At 39.1% G+C, this 20,857-nt stretch overlaps 1 protein-coding gene across 1 annotated transcript in view; it reads right to left on the bottom strand.

Annotated features, from left to right (window-relative positions):
• The window catches only part of FAM3C (FAM3 metabolism regulating signaling molecule C), a 52,626-nt gene that overhangs the window by 8,246 nt on the left and 23,523 nt on the right, over positions 1–20,857 (bottom strand). The window contains exons 4-8 of the mRNA XM_077855989.1: positions 19,088–19,117; positions 17,761–17,884; positions 7,576–7,634; positions 6,402–6,452; positions 4,113–4,197 (exon numbers count right to left, since the gene is read on the bottom strand). Coding sequence (XP_077712115.1) covers positions 4,113–4,197; positions 6,402–6,452; positions 7,576–7,634; positions 17,761–17,884; positions 19,088–19,117 — 349 coding nt within the window. The remainder of the gene's footprint in view (positions 1–4,112; positions 4,198–6,401; positions 6,453–7,575; positions 7,635–17,760; positions 17,885–19,087; positions 19,118–20,857) is intronic.

Below are 20,857 nucleotides of genomic sequence, written 5' to 3'. Positions count from 1 at the left end.
TGGCAGTGGTTAAAAACAAAAGGGAGGGGGGGGGAAGAAAAAAAAAAAGTCTGAGATCAAACGCAACGATCTGAGAATCTAACTCAACCAAAAATTCAAGAGCCAAAAACGTGATGTCACCTTTTAAAGAAAACTAATACAATACCAGTCTGTATAAATGTCTAGAGAAGCGTGTCTCCAGGCTGCCTAAGAGCTCGCGTCCGCACTGCACCGTGACGTGGCCAGGCCGCCTCGGGAGCCCTGCGGGCCACTGGGCACTCACGTTAGGAGCCGACGGTCAGGCAGGGAAGCAGGGGCCAAGAGGTGCGGCCGGGAGGGTGCGCGCACCCACAAGCTGACCGCCGCCGAGGGTGACGGAGCCCTGCGTACTGGCAGGGAGGGGGAAAGAAGGAGAAATGCTACTTCTTAGTTCCAAACACGTCGAGCATCACCTGCCCCGGGGAGCGGATCCATGGTTCCCGCTAAGACGATGAGGCCTGGCAGGTGGCGGGGTGGGGGACCAGCGGAGAACAGGGGGTTCACCTGAGGATGGCTCTGGCCCTGTGCCGTGTCACCCGGAGAAACGGCGAGCCACTGGCGCCCTGTGAGGTGGCACATATGCGACACTCCGTGCACTTCTGCCCCCGGCAGGCGTCCGGGATGCCTCACCTGGGGCCACCCACCCTCCCACCTGTCCGCAGCCCGAGGCGACCCGCCCACCGTGCTGTGACCAGAGGCAGGACACTGGAGCAAGGCGGCCGGCTCGCTCGGTGATCATCCTCCCGCCTTGGGGGAACGACAACCAACTTCCTTAGCAGGCTCTGGCTGGAAGGGAGGCACCGTCGGACACCTGCCCTCTCCAATACTTAGGTTCTCTTCAATACAGTTTGTGGTTTTGTTTCTAGAACAGGTTTCCAGGGGCACCTGGGCGGCACAGCTGGTAAGCGTCAGACTCCTGACTTCAGCTCAGATCCTGAGATCCTGAGATACTCGTCGGGCTCCACACTCCACGGGGAGTCTCTTCTCTCCTCCTCCCTCTCCCTCTGGCCCTCCCCCTGCGTGCTTGCTCGCTCACTCTCAAATAACTATATTTCAAAAATAATACATTAAAATGGGCTTCCTTGTTAAGATCAAGAAGTCCTGGAATAAACAAAGGTAAAGAGGTTTCCCAAGAACCAAACTTCAGGGCCGTGCGCTGTGAATCCCCGGAAGAGGCGAAACGCAAGGTGCCGTCTCCAAACTTCTTCACCCAGCACAGGCCCGGAGGACTGGCATCCCCCAGAACACACGGAGACCAATCCCAGACACGCGCTGAGGGTCAGAGCACAGCCAAGGGGCTCACTGCAGGCAGCAGTGACCGGGACCAGACCGAGTAACTCCGGGGAGCCCATACCAGCTCCCTGTCAAGGAGAAAGCAGGCGCATGCGTTTCGTATTCTAAACTCTCCTGGGTGTAAGTGGGAGGACAAACCACTCCTTAGGAGGTGAGCAGCCTTATGTAAAGAAACCCCCAATGCATCAGTCGCAGCAGAGCTTCTGTTCCCCTATAAGCCTACGTCTCCCGCAGCTGAGGCGTCCTTTCAAACGTTCCACGACCAGATACCTGCCAAGGTGTACGCTTATATTTTGTCACATTTGATAGATGCCGATGGCCGTTTATAATGACCGTTTGTCCATTTTGTATAAAGGATATGACACAATTTATTTCACGAGTGTTTAGATGAAGGAAGCATTCGACATACAAATCTGTGTGCCCCAAACTGAAAAATGCAGACAACTGAATTCGTTTTAAATGCACAGAAATTGAAACACATACTGACCAAGTGTAAAGACGTCGAAGTTTGGGGTTTCTATTTTGCCTTACAGGTTGGACATCTTCTGAAGCTACTTTTGGTATATGTGATGGGCACTAACACACAGCAGTTAAAGAATAAACATCTTGCCTTAGTTCTTAGATTTGGTCACAATCTATTATTAGAAGAAGGGAAACAGGGGTGAAGCCAAGAAGGTATAATAATGAAACAACATGATGCAAAAAAGAGGTCCTGTGTGGCTATTCAGAAAAGCAGGGTGCTTTAAAATTTTAAAACCTCAAATTATACATGTAATATCCTATTCTATCAGCAAAAGCAAATAGCAAGTTACTTGTTTTTTTTGAAAATGAAAGCCTAATTACCCTGTTTAGTTCTACCCAGCTAAACGGCAATGGAGGCCTTTGCCAGTCTTATTTAACCCCCAATCTGTGGATTCAACACATCCTTAGCTGAACCAGGTAAAATGCATGTCAAAGAAAATACTTCACTTTAAAACATTTACAAAATAGCACTGTTTTCTTAGTGCAAATCTGCAATAAGGTAGTTACACATTAAATATGTGTGGGAAAAAAATCAATAAATAGAAAGACATGCCATATTCCTAGGTAGAACTTCAAGCCTTTTCAATTAAAATCTGTAGAGAATGCTTTCATTCTTGATAAAAGTATCAAACGTTTCATCTGGATAAAATATCATAGAAAGGATTTGAGAAACACTACAAAGGGGGTCTTAGCCACCCCAGAAAGACAGTAAACTTAATTTTTATAAAATACTTATAAAAAATTGTAATAGTGTCTTGTTGGGGCAGGAAAAAAATCGATGAATGGAACAAAACTTCTAAAAACAAAGTCAAATATACTTAAAAATTGGCATTATAAATCACTGAAGAAAAAATGAATGTATTTTTTAAAATACATGAAAACAGTAAAATCACTGGAAGAGTAAAATCAACTAAGTATTCAATTTGGAGATGAGAAAATACTTCTCAGGTACAGAAGTAGAAAAAACTAAAATGAAATACATAAATAAGAATTAGTCTAAACTTGTAAAAGTCAAAAAGCACCAGAAATTAACAAAAATAAATGCAAAATAAGGTATTTTTACGTGAGAAATGATTAATATCCTTAACAAACCAAGGGCCCTTCCTTACACATTGTCTGTCCTCTGTTGAGTCAACCTAGGAGTCAACCTAAATGGTCAAAAGACACTTTACAAGAGAAAGAGCCAAGAACACTTGTGAAAAGAAATGCAATCTCACCAGTAACCAAACAAAGGCACATTAATAAAATCCCTTTCCAAAATCTTTAGAATTAGTAAACTTCTTAACAACAGTCAGCGTCCTGGAACTTCTGAGAGTCATGTTAAATTGGTACAAACTTAAAAAATCCTTTTTAAAAAAACATACACATCCTTTAATTAAAATAAAATTGTCCTAAGGAAACAGAGACGATTGTTCAAAAACTTTTAAGACAGTACATTTTTGCTAAGTATGAAAATTTGGAAATAGCCTGAGGGTCCAGCAGTAGGTATTAAGTAAATTTTAAATTATGACACATGTTTGAGAACTATACGAGGCAGACATGAACAATTTTGTTATGAAAACTATTTATTGTTATGGGAAAATATTCACCACATAAATAAGTAAAAGAAACGCTATAAATACTAGTATTCCAAATGTTTAAGATGAAGAAAATACGTGTATTAAGAAAACCGGAGATGGAAACCAAATTATCAATGGTTATCACTGAGTAGATGAACTATAACTGGTCGTCTTCTTTGTGCTTTTCTCTATTTTCCAAATTTTACAACATAGACAATTTGAAGAAAAAAAGTTTTAAATTACCGTGTATTAAATATTATGAACAACATATCACTTATTCTTTCACAGTTAACTCCACTTCTAGGAACTTACCTACCCTAAGGACATAAGCAAAAGTGCTAAAACATCCATGGAAAAGGCTGTTTATCAAAATGTTATTTATAATACAAAACATGCGGCAATAATAGGGAACTGTTAAATAATGGGGGGGGCATACGGTCAACTGTTGGTGGGCCATGAAAAATGCTACTGAAGAATAGCAATGTCAGAGAAAACAAGGTTGTTAAAAAAAGAAGAGTATAACAAACTTCAGGTATGTGGCTCTAATTTTATGACAAGAGATGTATGATAACTAGAAGGAAGCAAATTAAAAAAATTTTAATAGTGTGTATCTGGAATGTGATTACTTGGCTCTATTTTATAAATTTTTTCATTGAAAGTGAATTGCTTTTATAATTAATCATAGTTCCAAGAATAATACAAACTTTTAAGTTTACGTACTTGGTCGCTCCATCATCATATGTTCCCATTAAGACTATTGTTCCATCTTGTATGGACTTGAGAAACTCAATAAACGGGGCCACATCTGGAAAAAAAGAAAAGATTGATGGGTTTGGGGATAACTAAATAGCTGTCATGATAATTTTTTACAGGTTCATATTAATGAAAATAGAAAGTATTTGCAAATCAGTAATGATTTACTGATCAGTAATCAGTAAAAGGAGACAAATCCTATAAATAGGTCAAGAATGAAGTTTGTCCCTTACTAGGATCCCATCATCAACTTAGAACTTCCCAATCCTTTCATCCTACGTGTCTTTTGTCCTGATACTGCAGGGGCTAAGGGAAAAAACCATAGCAAAGCTGTATTAAAAGTAGGACTTAATGATGTGAAGAATGAAACTTGACAGGGATGGGGAAGGGGGCAGAAGAAAGGCTCACGGAGTCTCTGAGCGGATGTAAAATTGTTTGTGTGGGTACTTATCTAAGAGGAGGAGACAGAGCCTTTAATTCATAAAAGGTTCTGTAAATTCTTAAAAAGTTAAATATATACACGCGCGCACACACACACGTATACACTCTGATTTAAGGGATCCGGCGGGCACGTCTAATCACTGTAACCTGGGGGAAGGAATGGAGGTTCTTCTCTAATTACGGCAAACCCGGCTCTGTGTGCTTCACCTGGTGAACCAAGACGCACAGGAGCTGACAAGAGACCATTGCGGGGACTACGGGCTGGCACTGCCAGAGGCACGCACGTGTCACCCATTATTTGACGTCTCGGACTCTGACGTCAGGTCTGCCTGTAGTCCCCACATCTAACCACTGCAGAGCTGGATCACTTCGAATTTACTCAGGTTCTTTCCACAGCAAAAATTCCAAAGCTGTGCCCAACTGAATTCTGTTTTACGCAAATAGCACTTCCAATTCTGAGAACAACGCAACAGAGCAGCTAATGAGTCTCCTCCTTCCCAACGCAAAGAGGGACGTCAGCTGCAACGCTCTTCACTGGAGGAGACTTTTGGCCTAATTAATCAACCGGTGATGAGGCAACAGAGCTTCTGGTCACGTGGCTGATTTCCACAAGGGTCGTGCGAGAGTATTTCCACGTAACAGGTGCTGGGAGGGCCGCCGACGCCGCTACAGTCTCAGGGTGACGGCAGCATTTAAGTTTACGCTGTCTGACCGCCACGAGAAGTCCTCCGAGCCTCAGGTGAAAACTAAATAAAACACTGCATCTCATTACAAGCTGAAGAAATATTAGAAAAGCTGAATGGTCTGAAAACTTGGGCAGCCTGGGTGGCTCAGCGGTTTAGTGCCGCCTTCCGCCCAGGGCCTGATCCCGGAGACCCCGGATCGAGTCCCACGTCGGGCTCACTGCATGGAGCCTGCTTCTGCCTGTTTCTCTCTCTGTATCTCTCATGAATAACTTAATAAAATCTTAAAAAAAAGAGGAATATAAAAAGAAAAATGAATGGTCTGAAAACTTGACAAAAATTTCAAGAACAGCAGCTATTGGCTTCCAGGAACTATATAAAGGGGATGGAAATGGGGAGGTGCAGGGGACAGCCTCATGCTGATAAATATCCCCAACCGGCAACTGAGAAAAGAATCCAAAGATAAATCAGTGTTGGCCTTGCTCAGATTTGAGGAAGGAATTTTTTCCAGACACACTCTTGTTTAAGATGCTAGGTCCTTGTTTCTGTCTGTGGGCGACGGACTCACATCTGTTCCTCCAGGAACATCACATGAGGAAGAGACCTGCGAATTGCTCTAAGTGCCCCAAACTATAAAGAAAACTCCTTCTCTCAAATATTCATGTATTTTAATATTAATCCTAGTTATATTTTACTTTTGAGATGAACAAATCATATGCAAAAAAATCATTTAAGTTAAAAATGCTTAAATGGCTTACATCCTTCTCCAAATGACTTATTTATTTTTATTTATTTATTTATTTATTTATTTATTTTTTTTTACAAAATTTCAGTTAATGACTTAAAGGATCCAAGGCTTTCAATTAGTTGTCCTGCAGAAAACAGGACTTGGATTTTTAAGATCTCAATTTTGATATTATTGCTCTTAATTACACACAAAATTTCTACAATAAAGCAAAGCACATGCAATATGACCAATGACTTAAATATAGCTGGATGTTCAGTGGAAAAGAGAAAATGAACTAACACAAATACACTATCGATCTCTCATTAATGGGCCACATTATATTGAAGAGGCTTAAAAAGTAAGTTGGCGCTGGCAACAGAACAGTTATGAGTTATTCACACTTACCTCCTCCCCACATGTCAAAATATTTGGTGTCCAATACTTCTCCTGTTTTTCCTGAAAGGGATGGAATTCATGTCAGAATATGCAATTGAAATATACAGCGTATATGACAAGTGATCTTATCCAATGATGGATGTAGATCCCTTAGCAGAGAATTATTTTAAGACTTAAAATCTGAATTGTATAAAATCTAAAATATATTTCTAAGAGTAATTTTTAGAAAAATTAAAATTTTTGACTTTCTCACGAATCTTTGAATCTTAAAACTGAGTGTAGACCACTCAAATTCAGTTAGGTTTCATCCTTTCATGTTACCACGTTTTCTAATTTAAGAATTACCAAAAAACACGTAAACCTTTTACAGAAACATGAACTGATCTTTTTTTTTTGAATTGATCTTTTAAAATGTTTTCACTTACTTCTCTTTTAAAATGTATTTTTTTTTGCTATCAATTAGAAAAATATGTAAAGAACCTTTTACTTAAGAAAACAAAGAAAGCAAAAATGCAGAAGCTTATTTTTTGTTGTGAAAGAAATAAAACACATTTTCCTACACTGTGAACTGGGTAAGGTGGCTGTGGTCCCTAATCGCACTATACAGCCTTACAGGGTTATTGTACCAGGAGGAAAAGACAAGCATGCATGCAGTTAGGCCTTATTTCACGGGTTCATATGTTCAGATTTGATTCTGCAAGAATACTTGAGACCTTCAGGATTTGATAAACTTATTTTCACTAATGAACTTGGGTGACAAATGCAGACGATACTGAAAAGTTACAATTAATTCTTATCCTTTAATCCTCTCCCTACTCCTTTCATAGTCTATCACCCTTTGTCATTTACACACCCTCATGTCATTCTATCTTTCTATTGTTAGACTCTAACATCTTCAGAATTCATCAATTTAATGTTAGGCTGGTTTTATCCTCACGACCTCATGGGAAACTCTCCACACACTACACACGTGGGAGGCTTTCAAGAAAGGATGCTATAATATGTAGACACCCAAGTTTCCACCTCCAGTTAGTTTTTAGGAGGATGTGAAGAAGTTGGACAGAGGGGTTTAGTGTCAAGCATAGCACTTTCTGACCTGATCCCTTGATATCAGAGTGCATTTTACTTTGGGCCACATGAGTATCCACTGACCACATCTGTAAGCTAAAATAATTATTCTTACCATTTACCAAGGCAACATTGATCCCTCTTCCAACATTATTCTTAACTCCACTCATTAAACTGAAAGGGAAAAGTCAAGACAAATTTAGAATTAGATTTTGTGCATATACATGTATCAGACCAATAAAGCTATGCCCCCCCCCAAAAAAAGTTGGGAATATTATATATACACACGATTGTTTAAGAACTGCAGTGGAGATTAAAAGATTTGTACCACATCACAGAAGACAGTCTACTATTAAATAACTTTAAAGCAATGTCCTTAAGTAAGATTTCACAAATCAATATATTTAAAAACATCAGGGCCCAAACGTCAGACTATTTTTAGCTACTCCTCTGTGTCAGGTTATAAAATACCATTTTAGAAAATCCGTAAAACATGTAGACATTATGCACATATACCGTCTGCACTGTTCTCAAAGGATCAAACAACTGATCATCTCTTTTACTTTCTGTGATATCCATCTGACATGAAACAGAAGTGAGACGCTCTTATAATCTGAAAGCAAGAAACGTCTCACCTACTTCACCTGTGAACATTCTCTCAGTGATTATCAATGTAAAATTCCTCTATACTCAGAAAAAGGAATCTTGTATTCATTTAATTGCTGCATCTAAGCACCATCACTTGTACTGTTACACCTGAGGTAATGACCATCCAGTGGCAGCTTACAGACCACTATGATTCTGTGAAATAGAAGGTATGAGGGGAATATTTGCTTCTTTCGGTTCAGTTTGTTGAACCAGAATTGTAGGTACCTACAATTCTAAAAATGCAAGGTCAGTAAAGTTCTTCTATAAAGAGTCAGATGAATGAATAACATCAAGAGCAACCACCAAAGAAAGCTATACACGAAATACACTCAAAAAACAATATGAATAAATCAAAAAAGAATTTTTTTTCTTTAAAGATTTATTTGAAAGAGAGAGAATGAGTCAGGGGGAAAAGGGGAAGGGCAGAGGGAGAGGGAGAAGCAGACTCCATACCGAGTGGGGAGCAGGATGAGGGACTCAAAACAAGAACCCCGAGATCATGGCCTGAGCCAAAGTCAGATGTTTTAATGGACTGAGCCACCCAGGTATCCTCAAAAATAAATTGTTAAAAATGTTCATGAACTCACAGATGCCAGTAAAAGAAAACGGGGGGGAAAAACAAAAACAGAAAGAACAAAAAATAATAAAATGGCAGGCTTAAGCCCTACCATATCAGTAATTACAACAAATGTAAATAGTGTAAACATATCAAATAAAGACAGAAATTGACACAGTGGATTAAAATATGACCCAACTATGTGGTGTCTACAAGACATTCTTTCTTTTATTGAGGATATTAACATATAGGTACACTAAAGTGTATCTTTAATCACAAAATCTGTATATATTTAAGTGTATATTTGATATACATTGTGAAACAATCACAAACTAATTAACACATCTATCACCTTAGTTACTAATATTGTGTGTTTTTATAGTAAGAGCATTAAGAGCTACCCTCTTAGCAAGTTTCAAGTATATAATAAAGTACTGTAATACAGTCAAATCATCACATATTAGATTTCAAGAATATAATCATCTTGTGTAACTAATATTTAGCACCCAGTCACCTGTATCTTCTCCATCTACTCCTCCCCTAAGCCCCTGGGACCCACTGTTCTACTCTCTGTTTCTATGAATTTGAATATATAAGATTCCACATAAGTGAAATCATGTAGTATTTGTTTTTCTACAGGTGGCTTATTTCACTTGGCCTAACACCTTCCAGGTTCACCCATGTTGTCCAGATGGCAGTCTCCTTTTAGTTGGCTCAATCATATCCCACTGCACATATATATACACATATACCACGTTTTCTTTATCCATTCATCCACTGATGGACATTTAAATTGTTTCCATCTTATCTACTGTGAATAATGCTACAATATACATGGGAGTAGATAGTTCTGTAAGATCCTGGTTTTAATTCCTTTGGATATACACCCAGAAGTGGGATTACTGGATACGATAGTTTTATTTCTCATTTTTTGAATAAACTCCACACTGTTTTTCATAACGGCTGTATCAATTTATAGGCCCACCAACAGTGTATAAGGGCTCCCTTGTCTCCACATCTTCAACACTTGTTCTCTTTCATCTCTCTGAACACTGCCATTCTACCAGGTGTGATGTGAGGGGATTATCTTATGGTGGCTTTGATTTGCATTTCTCCAGTGATTAATGACATTGAGAACCTCTTCATATACCTGTTGGTCATTTGTATTTCTCTTTTGAGAAATGTCTGTTTAGGCTTTCTTCTCATTTTTTAGTCAGGTTATTTTATTTTATATTTTTTTTGCTAGAGTTGAAGGAGGTTCCTTATCTATTCTGGATATTAATCTATCACATACATGGTTTGCAAATTTTTTTCCCCATTCAGTAGGTTGACTTTCCATTCTCTTGATTGTTTCCTTTCCTGTGCAAAAGCTTTCTAGTTTGATGTAATTCCATTTGTCTACTTTTACTTTTGTTGTCTTGGTTTTGGTGTCTTATCCAAAAAACCCATTGCCCAGACCAATGTCACAAAGCTTTTTTCCCTAGATTTTCTTGTGGTTTTATGGTTTCAGGTCAAGAAACTCACTTTAAATATGATGATATAGGTAGGTGAAAAGTAAAAGAGTAGAAAGAGACAAATCCTATAAACAATCAGAAGAACACAGGATTACTACTCAATAATAAAGAAACAATCCAATTTAAAAATGGGCAGGATTTGAACAGACATTTCTCTGAAGAAGATACACAAATAGCCAATAAGCAAATGAAAAGATGTTAAATATTATTAACCACCAGTGAAATGCAAATTAAAACCACAATGAGATACCACTCAACACCCACTAGGATGGTTGTCACCAATAAGTCAAATAACAAGTGTTACGTGGAAAAACTGGAACCCTCATACACTGCTGTTGAAAGATAAATTGATGCAGCCACTTCAGAAAATAATCCGGCAGCTCCTCAGGTAGCTATACACAGAATTACTATATGAACCCAAATCCACCCCTAAGTATGTATACAAGAAAAATAAAAACATGTCCATACAAAACCTATACACAAGTGTTTATAGGAACATTATTCATAATAGCCAAAAAGTGGAAACAAACCAAATGTCCATCAACTGACGAGTAAATAAACAAAATGGGATCTATCTCAATGGAGGATTACTCTGTCAGGAAAAGGAATGAAGTACTGATACATGCTACACGGATGAACTTTGAAAACACTATACTAAGTGAAGAAGCTGATGACAGAAGAACCCCTACATACTACATAACACCTTATATATAATATGTCCAAAATAGGCAAACATCTAGAGAAAGTAAAATAGTGGTTACTTTGGGCTGGTTGGGTGGGAGGGGCAGGGGAGAAGGGAGTGGAATGGGATGGGAATGGGGTAGTAGGGTAACAGCTAAAGGACACAATTTCCTTTTGAGATCTAAAAATGTTCCACAACTGACTGTAGAGATGGTTGCACATATTTGTGGACATACTAAAAACCACTGACTGTATATGGTAAATGAGTGAACTGTATGGCATGTGAATTAGATCTCAATAAAGCTGTTTAAACAAAAAGAAGTAGGAGGGGCTATATTAACACCAATTAAATAGACTTCAGAGCAAAGAAAGTTACAAGAGGGAGATTACATAATAATGATCAAAGGGTCACTTCAGCAAGATGGAGTAAACCGAAATGTGTGCAGATCAAGTAACTGAAGTACAAACCATGTGAATCAAAACCAGATAGAACTGACAGGAGAAACAGACGAATGTACGATCACAGCTGGTTATGTCAACAGCCCCCTCTCAACAACTGATAGACAGAAAATTACCAAATGTACAAAAGAACTCAACAACCATAATAAACAACAAGGTCTAACTGACATTTAAAAAACATTCTACCCAACAACAGCAGAATACACATCCTTTTCAAGTGTCCATGGAGCATACACTAAGGGCAGACCATGTCATGAGGTATGATAATAAACCTCAACCTTTTTAAAAAATTGAAATCACACCAAGTGTATTATTCTCCAACCACAATGAAATCAGTAACAGAAGGATAATAGGAAAATCTCCAAACACTTGGAAACCAAACAATATACTTCTCAATAATCCATGGGTCAAAGAGGAAATCAGAAGGGAAATTTAAAAACACACTGAAATGAACAAAAATACAACTGATTAAAATGTATGAGGCACAGCTAAAAGAGTACCGAGAGAGGAATTTATAGCATTAAGTACTTACGTTAAAAAATAAACTTAAAAAAAATGCCATAACCTTAAAGTAAGCAGAAGGAAAGAAAAACAGAAATCAATTAAACAAAAAGCTGGCTCTTTAAAAAGGTCAGTAAAATCAACAAACCTTTAGTAAGACTGACAGAGATAAAAGAGAAGACACAAATCACCAATATCAAGAGTGAAATGGGTTATCACTATAGACCCTACAGACATCAAAAAGATAAAGGAATATTATGAACAATTTACACATGTAGATTTGATAACTGATTAATTAGACCAATTCCTCAAGAAGTACAAACTAACACGACTCATCCATTATGGAACAGATCATTTAGGTAGTCCTGTAACTACTAAAGATACTGAATTCATAGTTTATAAACTTACCTCACCAGAAAATCTCCAAGCCTAGACAGTTTCACTGGAGATGCCTACCAAATGTTTAAAAAAAGAAATAACAGTACTTCTACACAAACTCTTTCAGAAGACAAAATACCTCCAACTTTATTTTATAAAGTCAATATTATAAAAATACAAAAACCAGAATTAAGGCTTCACGAGAAAACTACAAACCAATAGGCCTCATCAGTGTACAGTCAAAAATCATCCTGAACAAAACATTAGTAAATAGAATTCAGCATTATATTAAAAGAAGGTCATAAACCATGACCGAGTCAGGTTTAGCCTACAGACACATGGTTGTTTTAATATTTGAACAGTTACTGTAATCCACTGTATTAACAGGTTTAAGAAAAATCACATGATCATCTCAATACAGAACATTATTTGACAAAATTCAACGCGCATGATGAAAAGTCTCAGGAAACTAGTAATAGAGAATTTCCTCAACTTGATGAAGAACATCTACAAAAATCTACACCTAACATCCTACTGGATGGTGAAGGAAAACACTTTCCCCATAAGATCAGGAACAAGTCAAGGGCGTCCATTCTCATCATTACTATTCAACACAGTATTGGACATCCTAGCCAACACGGTAAGGCAAGAGAAGGAAATAAAGGAACAAAAATTGGAAAGGAAAAAATAAAGCTGTCTTTATCTGCAGAGGACATGTTTGTACAGATAATCTCAAGGAATTTACAAAAACAAAACAAAAAAAACTCCTAGGAGTAATAAATTAATTTAGCAAAGTTATAAGATACAAGACGAACACACAAAAATCAATTGTGTGGCTATGTACTAACACTATAAAAACTGAAACTAAAAATACAATGTCACCTACAATTGCTCAAAAAAACGGGATACTTAGGTATAAATCTAATAAAGCACGTATAGGACCTATAAGCTGAAACCCACAAAGGTTAAGGGAAGATCATGAAGAATATATAAAGAGAGAGAGGAAAAGAGCCATATTCATCAACTGAACAGTAAAGATGGCCAATTCTCTCTAAATTAATATACAGTTTTCACACAATTCCTAATAAAATCCCAGGAAGATTTTTCTAGAGATGGAGGCAAGGTTATCTAAAATGTATACGGAAAGGCAAAGAAACTAGAGTAGTTAATTCTGAAAAAAAAAAAAAAAAGGGGGGTGGGGAGGACTCATTCTACCCCCATTTGAAGACTTACTCCATAACTAGCATAATCAAGAACATGTGGTATTAGTGGACAGATCAATGGAATGAATAGAGAACCCAAAGCCAAGTGGAACCAAAAAATGCACCAGTTGGAAGTATAGCCAACTTATTTTTTTAACAAAAGAGCAAAAGCAATTTGATGGAGGGAGGACAGTCATTCCAACAAGTGGTGTTGAAGCAACTAGATACTCACAGGCCAAAACTAAACCTCAACCTATGTCTCATACTTTATTCAAAAATTAACGTGGGATGAATCATAGATTTAAATATGAAACATAAAACTATAGAGATTTTAGAAGATCATGCAGAGGAAAATCTTTGAAATCTACAAACAAAAAAACCAGACCCACACTAAAAGACGTTCAACATCGCAAGCAATAAAATGGGAGTATCACCGCACATCTGAACAGCTAAAACAAAAAATGGTAACATCGCCAAGCTCTGACACATACACAGAGAAACTGGATCTCTCATATGTTGCTGGTAGAAATGTAAGACGGTACGGTCACGCTGGAAAATGTTTGGCAGGTTTCTTACAAAATTAAACACATGCTTACCACACAACCCAGAATGCCCGAGGATTTTACTGCGGAGAAATACAGACGTAGGTCCATACAAAAACCTGTACACGGTTGCTCACAGTAGTTTTATTGGTTAGCAGCTAAAAACTGGAAACAACCAAACTGTCTGGTTGAGGACAACAGATGATGGATAAAGTGTGGTATGGCCCTAACACAGACTATTTACTCAGCCAAAAACATAAAAGAAAAAAGAAAAAAAGAAAGCAGCAATTATTAGGCATCAGTATTTCAAGAGCATTATGCTGAGATGCTGAGTGAAAAAAAAGCCAATCTCATATGGGTCATATGTTGCATGATTCTGTTAATCTAACATTCTCAAAACATCAAAATGATAGAAATGATGGAGACGGGTGGGTGGTTGCCCGGGGTCAGGGATGGCAGGGGTGACCAGTAACGGGGTAGTGTGAAAGATCTTTGCGGCGACACAATGATTTCGCATCCCAACTGCTGGACGGGCTACATGTCTCCACACTTGTGATAAAATGACACAGAACCACACACACACACACATTGTACCAACACCAATTTCCTGGCTTTGGTGTCGTTCTCTGAAAGATACAGTCAAGGGAAAACCAGGTACAGAGTGCACAGGGCTCCTCTGTACGGTCTTTTCAACTGCCTGTGATTTCTATAATTATTTCCAAATAAAGAGTCAAAAAAAAAAAAAAAACACCTGTTTTCGAAGGTCCACTAAAAGAGGAAAAGGATAAAAATCTGATTTTGAAGCTCAGTAGCGTTTGATCATCTACCCACCCATATGGGTTGCACTATCTGCCCTCAACATCTCGCTTATCCTTCTAAAATTTACACGTGATAAAGCACAGGCTTTTTTCATGTGTGTTCAAGAGTAGTTCTGGAAGGTGACCCGTTAGGAAACCAACTCAAGTGCTACTACTCCAAAGAGGGGAGCTTCAGAGCGCATCTGTCTGCTCCTACGCTAGCGAGCTCCGTCATTAATGCCTCGAAGCAACAGCTATGGGAGCCCGTTCCCTAAGACCAGGCTCTAATCCTTAAGGCCTCACGGTGGCTCCTCAGGGACGGAAAGGCAACCCGGAGGCCCCGTGGCACAGGCTTCCCACAAGAGGGCAGCAGCTAATCGGTGTTTAAAACCTGGATTTCCAGCAAGGAAACCTGTAACCAGCAAACGACAAACTACTCCACACGTTTAAGTAGATCATGAACCAGTCTCATTAACACAAGTGAAATGTTTGATCTTTCGTGAAAATGAAGGTTCCCTCACGACCCTGCCACACCTCCAGACAAAAACCCAAATGTCACATAATCTAGACAGATTACGTAATACGTCTTTGATCGAAGTTTTGTTTCAAATACCTGTGCCGCTCGCCACACGTGTTAACTACCAACATCTTCAAACGATTCGTGTAGAGCAGGGTTTCACACACTACAGCCCGTGGGACAAATCTAGCCAACTGCCCGTTTTTTCTGGTTTTATTATTTATAAGCTTACAGTGGTCTTTATATTTTTAAATGGTTAATTTTTTTTTAAGATTTTTATTTATTTATTCATGACAGACACGGAGAGAGAGAGAGAGGCAGAGATACAGGCAGAGGGAGAAGCAGGCTCCATGCAGGGAGCCTGACGTGGGACTTGATCCCGGGTCTCCGGGATCATGCCCTGGGCTGAAGGCAGGTGCTAAACCACTGAGCCCCCGGGGCTGCCCAAATGGTTACATTTTAAATGGTTCTAGAAGTACTTATACACTCTCCTTTACCTCTTGACCCTCAGAGTCAAAGATACTGTAATAAATGAATAAATCCCTCAAAATAGTTTGCCATATATTCCTATACCAAACATTAAGATTATAATAAAAGGTGAAGTATCACCCGAATAGCAAGTGCATATAAACGGAAAGCAAGCGCACACATGCGTACAAGAAAAGGCATGTGTTGAACATAGGTAAATTCTAGTGGGTGCTCTAATGCAAAATAAAAAGAAGCCACAGTTCCACACTGTGTGACACTTGATGTGTATACCCAGGATTTTTATTTTTCTTCCCCCCCCCCGCCCCCCGCCAGGATTTTCTATCCCAAACTAATGAGAGGTTTGAAATCCACATTAGTCTGGCACAATATACCTCGAGGCATCTGACCTGTCCTTAAAACCATAACCACCACCCTAATCTTAACCATCATCTTTTGTCCGTATTGGGGTTTCTCAAACTCCATCTACGACGACATTATGGGCCCGCTAACTCCCGTGGAAGGGCTGCCCTCCGCGGGGGGACGCGCAGGAGCATCCTAGCTCTTCTAAGTTGTGCCATGACAGCTGGGACACTACATGCCGGTGGCCCTCGGTCAGCGTGCCCGGGGAGCAAGGTCCCACCCGCTGACAAGCACTGATGTGGGCCGGCAGTTGCCAAAACGAGGGTGCATGTACTCAGAGCATGTGTGGGAAAATATTGAAATTTCTACTCACATATTTCTAGTATCCACTCCTACATTTAGTGAATGCACATGAAACAACCCGTTGGGACCGTGGAGAGGGGCAGCGTCGAGGAGCCTTGGCAGCAACTGGTGGCGGCCTTCCAACGCTTCTATCCCGCTCCTCTCATCATTTTAAACATCTGATGATTTTTTTCGACATAAATGAAATCACAACATGCCCGAATCTGAAACCCTTCGGTGACTTCCTCGCTCAGAAAACGATCTCGCCCCTCTGCGCTCAGGGCCCGTCAGCTCGTCCTGGCCTGGCCCTTAGCCCCATCTCATGTCACCACCCCCGGCGCCTTCATCACACCTGCTGCCTGCACAGCTCCTGCGTCTGATTTTCCGGGGCAGAGCACATGAAAGGCAACCGACTAAAGGTGCAGCTTGCGACCTCCACACACCAACCGCACGTCCACGTGATAGTCAGCTCGGGGTAGGAGGCTGCAACCTCAAAAATTGTCCTTGGGGGGATCCCTGGGTGGCTCAGCGGTTTAGCATCGCCTCCGGCCCAGGGCGTGGTCCTGGGGTCCCGCGATCGAGTCCCATGTTGGGCTCCCTGCATGGAGCCTGCTTCTCCCTCTGCCTGGGTCTCTGCCTCTCTCTCTCTCTCTCTCTCTCTCTCTGTGTGTGTCTCCCATGAATAAATAAATAAAATCTTAAAAAAAAACTGTCCTTGGCAGAGCATCTCGGGATAGAAAACCACTCGGCTTCGTGGCAAACGGTTCCGCAGCACAGCAGGGGGAGGCTCCTGCTGGATCACTGCACAGGTCACCAAGCAGCGTGGAGACACCGAGAACGAGCTGCCTGCAGGGTAAAGCATTCATTACCTAGGGCGCTGCTGTCGATGGGACTTCGTGCAACGGCGGGCACACCTGCGGTGCTCGGCTGGGCGGGCACAGCCACGGGCAGCTACTGGGCACGGGAAACGCGCTGGTGTGACCGAAGAACGGAACTTTCAGTTTCAGTTAACTTACATGAATTAACGTCTCTCCTATTATTTAAGAATCAGAATTAAATCACCGCACGGGTCCACGGCTACCAGGTGGGATATCACACACCAGGAGGATTCGCGAAGCTGGATAAGTGCTGTGCTCTTCGGTCACTCTAATGGAAATTTCAGAATTGTAAGGCTCTTTAAATGCATGGGAGAAGATAACTGAGTAATGAAAACTGAGATCGCTCTTTTTTAATAAAACATGCCCAATACATTTTCAAAAGATCCATTAAAACTCAGGGTCAATTTGCTATAATTTAATAGCACACCATATACTTCCAAACTGATAAAATACTTACACATTGTCTTCCAGACAGATTTTGGGTCCCACCACATTGGCTGCTCCACTTGCCATTTTAAAAGCGAAATGCTTCTCAGGGCAAGCTTTTGAGATTCCACATTTATATCTGGGAGGTTTTGTAGCTTTGGGGAGAAATTTTTAAAAAATATTAGTAGACTCTATAATCAGTTTCATACCTTAAACCAGAAAGAGCATTATGTAAAAACACACACACATATATATATATATATATATATATATCTCTCTCTCTCAAAATACATGCCTTTTTCCCCCCTGAGGGTTTCATAGAACCTCAAAATAAAACACAGAACCTCCTAGGAAACAAGCTAATAATTGACATAAATGGATCAAGTAGTTGATTTTGATGAGGCTATATATATATATATATATATTATGTATATATATATATATATATATATAATATATTCTATTTTATTTTTTAGTTTTTTAGTAAACAATGTTACATTAGATCCAGGCGTGTAACGCAGTGATTCAATGACTCTCCGTGTTATTACACTATGCTCACCACAAGTGTCACCATGTAACACTATTAAAACACAACCGATTATTTTTTTTTTAACACAACTGATTATATTCTTTATGTGATAGCTTTTATTCCTATTACTTGTTAATTTTTAAACTGGGAGCTTACTTCTCCTACCCCCTCTTCCCCATTTGGCCCATCCCTCAACCATCTACCTTCTAATTATTTTTAAGTTTATTTTTAAAATTCAGGATGGAGGAGGGGCGCCAGGGTGGCAGCGACAGACTCTTGGTTTCAGTTCAAGTCCTGATCTCAGGGCTGTGAGATCGAGCCCTGTGTAGGGCTCTGTACTCAGCCCGGAGCCCACTTAAGATTCTCTCTCCTTCTCCTTCTGGCCCTCCTGCTCATGCTCGCTCTCACTCTCTCTCTTTCTCTAAAATAAGTACATACATCTTTTTTAAAAAAATTCAGGATGGCAGAGGTTTTGAATTGCTACTTTACATTTCTAGTCCATATGCACACAGCACATGGTTAACTCTAGAATGAGTAAAAAGCCTAACACATCACTGAATATCTGCTCACATTCTAGTTTTCACAAGGAATTCTTCTTTTACACGTGTTCTGTACTTAAACTACTGAAGCCAAAACAAAATATCCATTATGAATACTGTTATATACCAAGAATATTGACCTGTCCAGTCAAAGAGCATCCTTTTACCTTAAAAAGTTCTAAATCAATTTTGCTCATGTTGAAATCTCTCCATTGTTTGAATGTAAGTGCTCATATGCCTAAGATAAAACAGAATAAACCATCTGCAAAATATTGAGATGAAATACTTACAACGGGCAGCTGTGTCCAATGCTGACCTTGCTAGGAAAAACAAGAAAAGGTCATCTTTGTTAGAAGGAATAAAGCTACTGGCAAGTATCTACTTTTTAAAACATATTTGAAACTTAAACATTAAATATATTTGGAACTAATAGGCCTATAAATACTATACAATAAAAAAACCCAGAATATGGCTCTAGAGAAAAAGTACAAAATAACTTTAGGCTACAAAACTCACTATAAACAATTACATAATTATGGAAGGTAGCATTTTATTACCGGTAGAACATTTTATTCTTTACATTTTATATATATTTCTAGTTTTTATTTTTTTATTATTATCTAGTTTTTTTTATTTCATTAATAAATCTCAATCAGAAAGATACTCTACAAATTTAATTTCTTTTTATACTTATTTTTCAATGTTTCCAGCCTTCTTAAGACATAGTTGATATATAACATTGTGTAAGTTTAGGTGTATAACATGTTGACTTGATACAACTATTAAATTGCAAAATGATAACCAGTATAGTATTAGCTACCACTGCCACCCCACCACATAGTTATCATTTCTTTTTTGTGGTGAGAACATTTAAGATCTACTCTCTAATCAACATTCAAGTATACGATACAGTATTATCAGCTATAATCACCATGTTACATTAGATCCCCAGACTTGTTAATCTTATAACTGGGAATCTAGACCCTATGAGCGAAGTCTTCCCCGTACCTACCTCCTCAACCCCTGGTATCTACCATTTTACTGTTTCTCTGAGTTTGTCCTTTTTAGATTTCACATACAACCGATTTCATGCACTATTTCAAATTTTAAATCACTTTAAATATATATTCGGTGACTATTATGATGTTTCAAAGTTGATGCTGCTATACGGCGTTGTGTACACACACATATAAAGTCTTGGAGATTATAAATAAACGTATCTTGGTGGTTAGGCTAGGAGGTTGTGGGGGGGATACAAGAGGGATGACAGTGGTGAGGAGTTTAATTTCTCTAAAACAGAAATGTATTGAGTGTAATAAAAAACCATAAGGTCAATTACAAAGACTTTTATAATTTATCAGTTCAAGGAAGCCAGAATCTTATGATCGAATCTTAACTTCAATGCAGATCTCAACCTGGCCATCTACACGGAGAGCTTTATAAAAGCACTAACATCTGACCCCAGCCTAGGGGATTACAGTTCAGATCATTGACAGTGTTGTGGGTAGCCATTTCCTGATTTGGCTAATAAGTTTGCCAGCTGTTGGACTATAAATAGTCACCGGGTTTTTAGTTCTGTTCTATTTTAGATAATTGAGAATTTCCTGTAAGTCCAGAACTCAAACTGGAGAACAGAAAGTTAAAGTTGAAAAACAATATGTAAATGTTTAAAAAGAGGAAAATGACCAAGTAAGTGAAGTCTCATGAACTCTATAAAATACTCAGAATATTATGCAATATTGTCATAAAGGTAATGGAATAACATGGAGAAAGTCTACTGCATGAAATATAAGCAAAAAAAAAAAAAACAAGCTTTATCTAGAAGTACGAAAAATATTCATGGATAACAACAAAAACCTGACGGAAACAAAAGAATGACTACTTAGTAAATCAGAGTGCTGGGACTACTGGGCTCATTCTTTTAATTTCCTTAATCATGTTATAAAAGGGAAACATCAATTCTAGAGATCATCTGGTCCAATGCTCTCACTTTTGTAAATGAGAAAATGAAAGCCCGGGGAGTGATTAGCAGCATACACACCAGACCTTCTCAACACCAC

The sequence above is a fragment of the Canis aureus genome, chromosome 18 (assembly GCF_053574225.1).
Source record: "Canis aureus isolate CA01 chromosome 18, VMU_Caureus_v.1.0, whole genome shotgun sequence".
NCBI classification, from domain to species: domain Eukaryota; kingdom Metazoa; phylum Chordata; class Mammalia; order Carnivora; family Canidae; genus Canis; species Canis aureus.
This window is presented reverse-complemented; position numbering and strand designations above follow the sequence as displayed.